The following is a 12881-nucleotide window of genomic DNA, read 5'->3' as shown; positions in this document are numbered from 1 at the left end:
TTTTGCTACGCTATTTTTAGAATTTGCTACAATTTGGTTTTTCCAGAATCCCGGAAAATCGAAAATTTCCCAGCACCGGCACTTTCTCCAAACAACTCAAAATTGGTATCAAAATTTTGCTACGAATTTGCTACATTTTGCTACGCTATTTTTAGAATTTGCTACTATTTAGTTTTTCCGGAAATCCGGAAACAAACATGCCGATGCTATCTTGACGTAGCGCCGGCAACTTTCTCCAAACAACTCAAAATTGGTATCCACATTTTGCTATGAATTTGCTACATTTTGCTACGCTGTTTTTGGAATTTGCTACCTCCTGGTTTTCCCGGAATCCCGGAAAACAGAAAATTTCCCAGCACCGGCACTTTGACCAAATACCATGATATAATAGGTATTAACATTTTTTATTTTCATAGATTATTGTTCCATTCATGTGCTATAATGCGTTTCACAACTAATGAGATATATAAAATTCAGAACTTTCTTCTGCGTTGGAAGTATAGAATCTTGAAATACTTTTAGCGCCAGCACTTATTATACATTTTTAAAGCCTATAGAACGGGGTATGAACAACAAAAAATTAAATTGAATTTAAATAGATGTTATCAACATTTTAAATTTCCAAATTAAACATATTCCAGTCAATATATGTTTAAACCTATTTTCAACATGTTAATATTATAGTACTGGACAATCGTTGTCTAAGTATAGTATATATTATAAATAAATGAACTGTAGAAATTCATTTTAGTTTTACCATTTATTTGACTCAATAAAGAATATAGTAATAATAATAAGTAACCGGATTGTTTAGTAAATAATTAATATCAATCAAAAACTTTAGTCATACAAAAGCTTAAATGGGCATCAAAAGGTATAATAGTTGTACGAATATAATAATAATTCTAACGAAATATACAAAACATATCATAAAACAAAATATATACAAAAATTAATAAACTGAAATATAAGTACTTTAAATTTATTTCAATTATTATCATCTATTCTCCAAATTAATATTATTTTACTTTTATTTTACTCTTTTACATAAAATAAAATATGGGGTTGAACTTCAATTTTTTGGGTGTTTTTATATGTTGTTATTTTGTTTACCAAGTCGTCGTGAATATTCCACAGGCCATTAGCTCTTTTAACATGTGAAGTGTAATGTCCTATTTCTTCACTTGAACTTCGTGAGTTGTGAAATTAGTTGTGAAACGCATTATATTTAGTTGTGAAACGCATTATAGCACATGAATGGAACAATAATCTATGAAAATAAAAAATGTTAATACCTATTATATCATGGTATTTGGTCAAAGTGCCGGTGCTGAGAAATTTTCTGTTTTCCGGGATTCCGGGAAAACCAGGAGGTAGCAAATTCCAAAAACAGCGTAGCAAAATGTAGCAAATTCATAGCAAAATGTGGATACCAATTTTGAGTTGTTTGGAGAAAGTTGCCGGCGCTACGTCAAGATAGCATCGGCATGTTTGTTTCCGGATTTCCGGAAAAACTAAATAGTAGCAAATTCTAAAAATAGCGTAGCAAAATGTAGCAAATTCGTAGCAAAATTTTGATACCAATTTTGAGTTGTTTGGAGAAAGTGCCGGTGCTGGGAAATTTTCGATTTTCCGGGATTCTGGAAAAACCAAATTGTAGCAAATTCTAAAAATAGCGTAGCAAAATGTAGCAAATTCGTAGCAAAATTTTGATACCCGTTTTGAGTTGTTTGGAGAAAGTGCCGGTGCTACGTCAAGATAGCACTAGCATGTTTGTTTCCAGATTTCCGGAAAAACCAAATAGTAGCAAATTCTAAAAATAGCGTAGCAAAATGTAGCAAATTCGTAGCAAAATTTTGATACCAATTTTGAGTTGTTTGGAGAAAGTGCCGGTGCCAACTTGACGGACGTATTTATGACAATTATGTACCAGCAACAAACAACAATAACAATGATGGTAAAATCTTACAATTAAATACTGTTGAAGCCATCGCGGGACTTTAGGGCTTCAGTGTACGTACAATACAAGATAATATTAATATAATATCTGAAAATTATACCAAGACTGGCCAGCAGCAGTTATATTATAATATGCCGTATCTCGATTAAATCTGGAAAATATTAACGAATATCAAAGTTTCCATTTGTTTTCATAGAAATTAATAACATTTTCGTGCAGCTGTAAGTGGCTTCTTCATATTTTTATTTATTAATTTTTTTTTTTTTTGCTCCCTCTCTCCGTCGTGTATATTTTGCGCGTTGAAAACGCCCTAAAATCGGACGTTATATTGTTATTAATAAGATAAAAAAAAATATTGTGTTTGAAAAATACAAATAACGTTAAGGGGGAAAAAAACATCGTCTTTGTCGAACAATATTTACTCTCCGTATTTATTACATTCGTCGTCGGAAAATTATGTAAAAAAAAAAACACTTGTACAAATATCTGGGTTTTACAAGTTCGGTTTTCAATAACAATATTGTCATAATAATGTCATAGCGTGTAGGTGTATTATTTTAATATCGACCACGGCGGTGGAGATCGCCGTGGTCGATAGTGTCCGGTGTTCGGCTACCGCTGCGATATTCAACAACATTTTATTGTGTGACGAAAAATTGTTATTTTTAAAATTAATTAAAATTAAAATAATATAGTGATCCGCACGCGGCTCGTCACGGCGTATAATAATAATAAGCAAGATTTTCATCTACCTATCGGTCGGTACGTATCGATTTAATTTTCAGCGTTCAAAAAGTTACATGGTCCATTTTCGAGTGATGCGATTCCCTGACGAAAAGTCCGGGGGAAAAAAGTCCGGTATGGAAATAGTTGGACAAAAAGTCCGGATTCATTTTTTGATTGCCGGACAAAAAGTCCGAAAATACAAAATTGTCTATTCAATTTTCATTTATAATTATAATGTACCTTATATTATATAATATTATTATGTAGGTATATATATATAGTATACACATGTTATATTATATATATATAGTCAGTTCATATATAATTATTATTTATTTAAAAATGTAATTTTAATACTTTTATTTCATTATTATATCATTTTACCTAATTTTTTTTTATTTTCTTATTTCTTCTTATTTCTTATACCTAAAAAAAATATTACGGAAATCCGCTATAGTTTAGTAGGTAGGTCGTCTATATGGATCTAATTTTTATCGCAGCCGTACGTCTACAGTTTATCTACCATAATATCATACCCACAATCTACATGCTACAATAGCGTAATTACCACGATTATAATATAAATTTTGATAATTTCTGTTGTATTTATGTTAGGTATAAGAAATAATAAGAATAAAAAAATATATTATATATAAAATATTATAATTACACGATTATGACAAATTAGATAATTTTGTATTTTCGGAATTTTTGTCCGACAATTTAAAAATGAATCCGGACTTTTTGTCCTCGGACTTTTTGACCGATTACCGAGCGATGGGTACCGATACCTGTCGGGCTTGGACACGAGACGGCACGTGACTACTGTCGGACGTTACGCATCGAATTCTCCTTCTAGAAAATCTTGAATATGAACATAACGTCATATATATCTATGCGCGGCAATATCATTTGATATCACACGTATAGGTATGAGTGCAGCCGTATACTACATTTCGTATTATGGTATACGCGGTATAACTATATATAGTATACCTTATATACACATGGAAACCTAGTGAGAGTTATCGACATTCGGGGTTATATCCGGGTGCGCCTATATCGAAATTTCGTGTATTATGATTATTATTATTATCATTTGTTTTTTGTTCCCGCTGCAGCAACCGCGCGACCACCCCCCCCCCCCAACCACCCCCCATGCGACCTGACTACCGCCCTTCGACCACCACCACCTCAGCCGTGAACACCATACATATATATATATATATATATATATATATATATATACCATCGGCGAGGGTATTCCTCAAAGTTTTCACCGCCACGGGTTCGTATTTGCAATTTGCTAGAGTGAATATGTAATGAGCTGATGTGGCTGCAGTATATATATATATATATATATATATATGTTATATAATATATAATATTATATAAATGTGTAACGATCGGATACGACAGATGTACTACCCACCGCACAATGTATAATATTATTGCTACACAGAACAGCCTGTCCCATTCACCGGAGCGGAGTATACGCTCTTCCGCACTAAACCCTTTCCGCGGGTTTCGGTTTGGGTTTTTGTTTTTTTATTTTATTTGTATTTTTTTTTTCATTTCGTACACTTCGAAGGAAACGAAACGGAAACCGGAACGAACAATATTTCGAAACACGGACGAGCTTTGGTGACCAGGTGGGCCTTTGGACGGGGGAGGAGACGGACTTGGAAAAATCGTCCGAATGCAGGCAAAGTTGTATATAATATTAATATATCTGCTGTGCAGAGTGTTTCACGATGTTCGTCCCTTTCGTTCTTTCTTCGAATAGTTTTTTTGTTTTTGTTTTAATCTACCTACTGAATGATTGCGGGCAAAAAGAGATGGTTCTCATTGGAAAAACAGACAACTAATGGACATATAGTTGCCAGGCTTACGATCAATAATAATAATAAAAAAAAAATTATTAATTATTAATAATATAATATTATGGGTCGGAGCTGCGTAGTTGCTATCACTAACCTCGTCGTCATACTGCAGTGGATTTTCACTCTAAAAGTTCGCTTGTGCAACAACGCGAATTTGGTATTGATAAACGAAAATCCGAGTGAAATAACTGAGTGTAGGTATGCCTACGAGGTGTTAAAATAATTAACGATGTATGGTCATTATATAAGTACATACGTGTATTTAAAAATTCCAAAAATCAGATTTCCCATTATTCAAAAAAAAAAATAAAAATTATAAATATAATATGGGGCTGGGTAAGCCTTGTGAATTGCACCCAGTATTAAATTTGCACAATCAAAAATAACAATAATCGTAGTCATATGGTATTTTGTTTTTTTAATCAATAATATTAAAAAAATTTTTTTTTTTTAAATCCTTAAACAGTTTACGATGTGCTACCCCGACACGGGACTTGACAAGCTTTAAAGTTTTATGACATAATACTCATTTAATCGATTACTATTAATTTAACGGCTGAAAGCAGTATATAGTAACGTACGAGTCGGCGGCGTCACTGTCACTCGGTATCGCCGGCCACTGTAGTGACGCGTCGATAACGACGCTGGAGATCGTCGCCCGCCCCGACGGCGGCAGACTGGGCGTCGACAAAGTCCCGGACCAGGCTGCCGACCTTTGACACGATGTCCACGGCCACGGCGGGCTGCTTCTGCATGTACGCCGGCTGCGGCGGCAGATTTACGTACGGCGGCTCCAGCATAGCGGCCGAGTACGGGTCGATCGCGCCGTTGCACCGCCTCAACGCGTCCACACGGGCTGGCATGCAGTTCTTGGGCACCAGCGTGGCCGTGAGCCGATCGTCGACCACTCGGTCCACGCGCGTCACGTACACCGTGACCTGCTGCCGGCCCACGGCCGCGTTGGCCACCGCGCCGGCCATACCGCCCACGTTGGCCACGCCCGCCGCAACCGCCGCGGTGGCCGCTCCGAACGCGTTCTGCAGGAACTGTCGTTGGCCCGTTCCCGCGGCGGCCCGCCGCTCACGCACGTCCTCCGTGACTGGCGGGACGGGTAGCTGCAGCGCCGGCGTCACGTGGCCCACCACCGCCGCCGCATCTTCTTCGGCTGCTTGAAGTTGACCGTCCGCCTCGACCGTCGCGCCCGTCAACAGGAACGCGCCCCTGTACGGTATTTCGGTTATCCTGTAAACGTAATTTTTGTTGGTTTCATAAGATGTTATTGACCTCTTATTAACCTCTAAATTCCGGACACTATAGCGGTGTATGAAATGTTGTCCGCTATTTAGAGGTACCTTTTAATAAGGGGAGATCAAATGGTGCTTAAAAAGTGACGTTGCATGACGTGACTTATATATATTATATATATGACATTTATGATTCATATAAAAAGTGCAGGTAAAGTGCACAACTTAAGATAAGTTATACACATCAAACATAATTATACATCATGACATTTTATTGAAACTAATTGCTTAACAAAGTTTAACTAAAAATATAAAAATTTATCATACACGATTTAGACCAAATAAAGGCATGTTACCCATTTAGTAATAGTTATTAAGTTGTTATTAATATTGTATTAGGTACCTACATCGAAAAAACTCATTACAACTATGTTTTATTCAATTGTATAACACTGCAGTTATTATATTGGTGAACATTGCATCGATGACGTGAACAACACAGCAGTAAGGGTCGTTCGAATTGGTTTACATTTTATTTTTTCCTTTCGCGCAATCGATGAGCTCCGGATGTAAGATAAATGCCGGCTGCGATTCCCGCGCGTGGTTGTCGGACAACCTCAGCGCATACAATAATAATAATAATAATAAAATGCATATTGTATGGAGTAAGTAGTAATACGATGTGATGGGTATATCGACGTATCGACGATGATCAACTGCCTTATATCGGGTAACGTTATGACGTATTATTATTATTTTAAAATAACGATAACGCAGTTAGATATATAGCTTTGGAAGTTATCGGGTTTTCGCTTACGTATTTATTTTATATCTATTGGAAATAAGGGTGGCATTTCGCCCCTTCGTCTGCCCCGCATATATGCTCCACAAATGGCGAATGATAATAATTTACTCGCTCACGTCACGTCCGCCCACAAGCTGTGCCCACACGGTCTATATATAAGCGTGTGTGTAGTAATAATGTAGTTTTATCGTTACGCGCATTAATTCGTTTTTAACTTTTTGATTAAAAGTTAACGTCACGTATGTATACGATTTACGTGGGCAGGACGGGGCGATACGTTTTGGTAAATAATATACATTTAATACCATAATATATACATATAGTATCATATAAATATTATTTTAACCTTCGCCAATCGTAATGATCGCGAGTTTAGGTTTTTAGATTTTCGCACGCACATAATACATAATTTGGTTGTTGTGTGTGGGACAAAAGGACCTATACACACGACTACACTGAAAAATTGTAATATACAGATGTGGGTAAAGTATATTATTAAGGATATCTAACTTGAGACTTGAGAGCATATATTCGGTGCCATAAAATAAAAAATAAAAAATAATATTGCATGGATATCATATTATAATATATAATATCGCAAATATATTATTTGCTAACTATAGTTTATTGATATCTGAATCGGTATATAATTCAGCCAATAAAAGTAAATAGCAACCACAATAAGAAGGGATTGACCTTAACAGTTAATAGCTATAACTATTATAATATCCCTTGGTCAATTATTATTCAAAGACTCAAAACGCCTTGAGGCTATTCGTTGCTTGGTTACGATGCATTTTAGGTGGAGTGGCCGTATACTCTAAATCCGTTTAAGAATTGTCGAGACTTGATAGTAGAGGCGCCCAGGCAGGTTAGCAAGTAATGCAACTGCATGTGTCCTCCAGGAAGGTGAGTGTATATTAATATTGCTGCAAGTGTCACAAAGAAGCTTATAAATTTATAACATAAACTATAATAGTCTATATATAATAATTAATTTCCTTGAACTATAGTGATTAATGAGTGAAAATATCTTTTATAAATAAAAAATTGGACGGGTGAGTGACTAACTTTTTTTGATTGTATGTGCTCTGAAAATAGTTCTGTGTGTCACTGGACTTTAGTTATGATGGGAACCCCGTCTAAATCCGGAGACTTGGTGACTGAACGAAGAGAGTGATTCGACGAACCGCAATCAATGGAGTATAAGTAAACGTCATTTTTTATTCGTAAATTTAGGACGATTCGCTTCCTCGGTGCAGTTCCGATGAATCACGTCTGGACGTGATGTCCTTCGACCGCATTGTTAACGTAATAACGAGTGAAAGCGTATACAGTGTACCTATACACACACTCACGACAGATTAGATTATATAGTATAATATATTATAACCTCTTTATACCATACGAGTAGCTATTTCGGTTAGCTATACGATATCGGATGTCCTGAATTCCACTTAGAAATCGGATATACAGTGCACTTAAAGCCGCGATTCCATTAATAGTCTTAGCTTTTCGTCGGTTCGTTCCAATATAATTATAATACTGCGTAATCGATAAAACGCCCACGCCCGCCACATAATCTCGCCGTAGCCGTAATCCTGCTGTAGTAACGAGGAGACTTGTTTTATTTTACAAAACGTATTTGTACGATTTAGGGTTTTTCGTTACGATTCCATATCACGCCCGAAATCGCACTGTGAGAACAAACGACCTGATCGATCGTCAGAAACGCGTGTAGGTACCTAAATTGTGTACGCATATTATTATTGATAAGTATATTACAGAGTGGGTGTTGCGTGAAAGATATGTCATATGATATATGTCGATATGGATATGCATATGACACATTTACTATCAGACGAGTTTGATTATCGTCGCGACTTTATAATTCCGATGCGGTTAAGGGGAAGGGGGTGAGACGTAAGCACTGAACATATGTGAAAAAGAAACTTTAAATACATTTTTTAAGTACAAAAACCATATAAATATATAATAATATATTATACTTTATGAACAAATTTACCACCCTTTATTACATGTCAAATTTTCAATAATTTTCCTTATTATAATATTTTACTATTATACATATTATACTTATCAATTTCGTCTTGAGATTGTATATTTATTTTTATCTATTCTCATTGCAAAAACTCTAAGAAAAAATTCTAGAATCGTATATTATGATACTCAGCCGATTCATAAAATAACTGAATGCATAATATAATACGATTAATTCCGTATGTGAGGGGGGGGGGGGTAAGGGATTCATGAGATTTCATCAATATTTTACAAATGTTTAAAACAATTATTTATTTTTAATAGATAGGTACCAACGTAAATGTTAGACAAATCGCAAAAATTCCAAAAATGTAAATTAAAGCGTCTAACAAAGTTTAACTTGTTGTGGCGGGGTGTTCAGGGGTTTTCCCCTCCTAAAATTTCTAAAAAAATGTGCACATTTTTATATTTTGAACGTTAAAACGAGAAGTGTTCGGTATCCACATTAAAAAAATGTTAGATCCCCCCCCCCCCCGCTGAATTTTTTTCACATAATATTACCTTGAATATAATATACAATATACATATTATATCGTATATATGACGCTCGATAATAATAGTAGTTCGGGCCGTTCAAGATGAGATATGTGAAATTGTTTGGTCAACTCGTAAAATATTTGATCATTTTGAAACCCCGGTGATGTTCTTTTCACGGAACAAACCCCCCTCCCCCTCCTCTCGTATATTATTAATATTTATCGCGCTGGAGAGACTCAAGACTCACTCGATCTTCGCTTCCGGTTTGCTGGGTTCGATGAAATATGTCTCGTAATCGACGGCCGGTGGACGCCTATAGTTGGCCGGTCCCGTGACTTTCTGCGGACGATCTTTGTGATCGCTGTGAGCCACGTGATCGCAAGACGGCACGTTTCCGGCCACGTACAAACACACCGGACGCACGGTTTCTCTGACAGTAATCTGAAATGCCCATCATCATTATTAGTTATTATTATTATTATTATCATCATTATTATTATTGTCGTCGTTGTGTCAACAAACGGATTAAGTGGTTATATAATGATCGACGTGTAGGATTATCGTATAATATATTATTACGCGGGCCCGTGACCGGATCGGATCACGTTTTTGATCATTGATTTTCAATGGGTCATCCGGATCGACCTTGATCCTCAGACACGAAAGTGAAATCATCCCGTGCCCCTCGCCGCGACTAATCGGGCCGGAACCGCGTATAATATACCTATGTTATAAGTTATAATGCTATAATACTTGTATTATGCCTGCGATAATCATAAAAATGATAATAATGTAAAGACGACATGTCGTTGACGTTTTTCTCGACCGAAATTATATATACCTACAATATAGGCACACATCTAATATTATATAATATATTATAATAATATGTGATACCTATATGTATAATAGGATTTAGATTTAAAAGCAATTTAAACAATAAAATAAGCTGCAATAACACAAAACTCACTAAAATATTAAATAGATTTCAGTACTAATTTTAAACAAGACATCGACAATGAGTCGTCTTTAAAAAATCGTATAGATTAATTTGTTTTGTTGATATGGCGTATAGAAAACACATACAAATTTAAAAAAGAAAAAAGCAGAACAGACATCTTTAGATTAGACAAAGACAAAAAAAGCAACAAAAAATGATCAGCCTTTATCTCGGATATTAAACGAAACACATTTTAATTTAAAAATTATTTTTCTATTGTTATCAAAAAACAAATGCATTTGCCTTCGAATCCTAACCCGATAACCCTATATAGTAATATGTATATACTTATACTTAATATAATACATATACACTGTCGTCAATATTATTTCAGAGACTCGCATACGAAATCGTTTTGAAAAAAAATCGAAATTGATACATAAAATCATAATCTGAAATATTATCAATATATTTATATGTTTGCACACAATAATTGGTACAGGTACCGCATCCAAAGAACGTTTAATGTATAATAGTTATTATTTGGATAAATCACAAAAATCCGATCAAATCTTAGTGTATACAAACTTTACAAAACATATTTATTAGAATGAAAAAAAAAAAATTATATTTTTGGGGATCTGAGGAGTATTGGTACGGTCCATAGAATTTATAACAAAAGAAATTAATAAAACATGGAATACTGGTATTCTTCAAAATTTAATTTTCAGAGGTCCTAAAATATTTACAATGTTTATATAGTTTTAATAAATCGCCGTTCTTAAACTATAGTCAAATTTAAATAATTTGTCATAAACAAAATAATAATAGCATAAGTACCTACAGCCTATCAATCAAAATTAACATAAAATACAAATGCATAAAAAAAATGGCGGCAAGTAAAATAAATATATAGATAAATACATGGATACTATTTTAGTATTTTATATACATTTTTTTTTATATTTTGCGATTTTTCTTACTTATTTGATAAAAACTCGTATACACATATAAGTAGATACTTTGTTTTTATATTCTCCTCGTATCACGTAAAGTTGTTGAAAAATATCAGATGAACACTTGAATAGTTGAATGCATATATACCTCCATAAACCAAGATTCAAATTTTGATAGAATGTTTATAGCCAAGTCAGAAGCAAATATCAAAATGTCGAAGCTATTAATGTTCACTCGGAAAGAACAACCAAAATCATTCGAATAAAATTTAATCTGAATAATCGTCTAGATACAATTTCCTTTGAATGACGCACTACTGTTGGACGTCACACTTTTAGTGTCGTGCAACCGATACTTACCATTAATTGACTATATACAGCTCAAATTTTATTTTAAACCGATATTGTGGTCATCTGCAAACGCGACAACAGTTACCACGCCCTCACAAGACACGCGTCACACGGACTGCGTGAATCCGACTTAAAGGCGACTTCACACTGCACCGCGAACAGTGATTTCCGCCAGTAAAAAATTCAGCCACGTGATTGGCTGAATCTAGTGGTTATACTAAGCGGTGTAAATACCAGATACCGCATTAGGTATATCGCAGATACTAGAAATTAGAATCCAATCCTATACTCAATTCAAATGCTTATACAGTATAACATGCAGGTTAGTGGTTACTGCAGGTAACGAGAATATTATAATGAATATGGAATGTTATTTTTAAGTTTAAATAACCGATAACTGATACTGGCCGATTTTGATAACAATAATAAACCATTCGTTACCCACTTATACCGTACGTTCACCGCAAAAAAATATAATTTTGGGAATTTATCATCGCAACCGCGGTCATGTGCACGTCTCAAAGGCCGGTATATACTCACGGTTTCGTATCGGGTGGCCGCCATGACGCCGAAAAATTTGCCTTCCTGTTGTGGAATGTCCACCTCGTAGTAAGGCATAATCGGTAGGTAAGCGGGTCGCGGGTACAGACGAAGCGAATCGAAATAAGTGCTGACGTGCCGATTATGGCTCGTGCTGCAGATGACCGCGTGCGCGGCGAACAGGATCAGTACGGATCGCCATGGTCGTACCGCTGGTGATGACGTCATGTTCAGTTTACAATGTGCCCAATTATTTAGCGCTCATCGGAGCGGTGTGCAAACGGTACTGAAATCGTCGTCCGACCGACCGAGTCGCCGAGAACGGTTCGGGCACGACGCCTATGCAAAGACGATGACAGTTTAACAACAATTAGCAGTGGATGTGCATCGTAATTATCATAAGTGCGTTATAATCGGAAACCATTTGTAGTTTTTAAAATCCCATAACATTAGCTCCGGTGCAGTGTATTGCCAGTGTATATACGACCCAAATGATTAAGTACTTACGCACGTCTTTTGATGACAGTCATATAAAGTATAAATCGTTCAATATCTATATTACTCTATATTAACAATACATTATTTCATTGCAATATGTTATAATATTGTTGTGTATAAATAGGCTTTTGAAATCCGCATAAACCGGAAAACGGAAAATTGGTACGGTTACTGCAGTGTTTTGAACAAAAGAAATGAAATAACCGGAATATTGGTACTGTAAAATATTTTATTTTCAGTGGTTCAAAAATGTGCGGTGCAAAATTAAATTAAATATGTCCACTGCAATAGTAGTGATTTGATAATAAAAACACGTGTCCAAAATTAAATAGAAAAAGAAATAATAATTAATTTCCTTTTTCAGTTTTAAAACATTTCTTCCTAAGTTACATTGGCGTAATTCCATTAAATTTTATCGGGTGCAAAATTTTTATCGGTCC

The 12881-nt window shown here is 35.3% G+C and overlaps 1 protein-coding gene across 1 annotated transcript; it reads right to left on the bottom strand.

Moving 5' to 3' along the window:
- Window positions 1-4916: 4916 nt before the first annotated feature.
- Window positions 4917-12184, bottom strand: LOC149056663 (uncharacterized). The gene is made up of 3 exons (XM_089224139.1): window positions 11944-12184; window positions 9404-9597; window positions 4917-5811 (listed from the first exon to the last, which is right to left on the bottom strand). Exons 1-3 carry the CDS (start codon window positions 12169-12171, stop codon window positions 5169-5171), a joined length of 1065 nt encoding a protein of 354 aa, XP_089080265.1. The 5' UTR covers window positions 12172-12184; the 3' UTR covers window positions 4917-5168.
- Between the last annotated feature and the right edge of the window lie 697 nt (window positions 12185-12881).

Source organism: Diuraphis noxia, unplaced genomic scaffold (assembly GCF_037042655.1).
Source record: "Diuraphis noxia isolate RWA-SAM2 unplaced genomic scaffold, SU_Dnox_SAM2 contig0003, whole genome shotgun sequence".
NCBI classification, from domain to species: Eukaryota; Metazoa; Arthropoda; class Insecta; order Hemiptera; family Aphididae; genus Diuraphis; species Diuraphis noxia.
This window is presented reverse-complemented; position numbering and strand designations above follow the sequence as displayed.

Excerpts from the sequence above, each read along its gene's own strand:
- LOC149056663 (XM_089224139.1), bottom strand. The coding sequence starts at position 12,171 with ATGACGTCATCACCAGCGGTACGACCATGGCGATCCGTACTGATCCTG. Across the intron at positions 9,598-11,943 it reads CGGCCACCCGATACGAAACC|ATTACTGTCAGAGAAACCGT; the intron begins GTGAGTATATAC and ends TGGGCATTTCAG. Across the intron at positions 5,812-9,403 it reads AAACCGGAAGCGAAGATCGA|GATAACCGAAATACCGTACA; the intron begins GTGAGTCTTGAG and ends TTACGTTTACAG.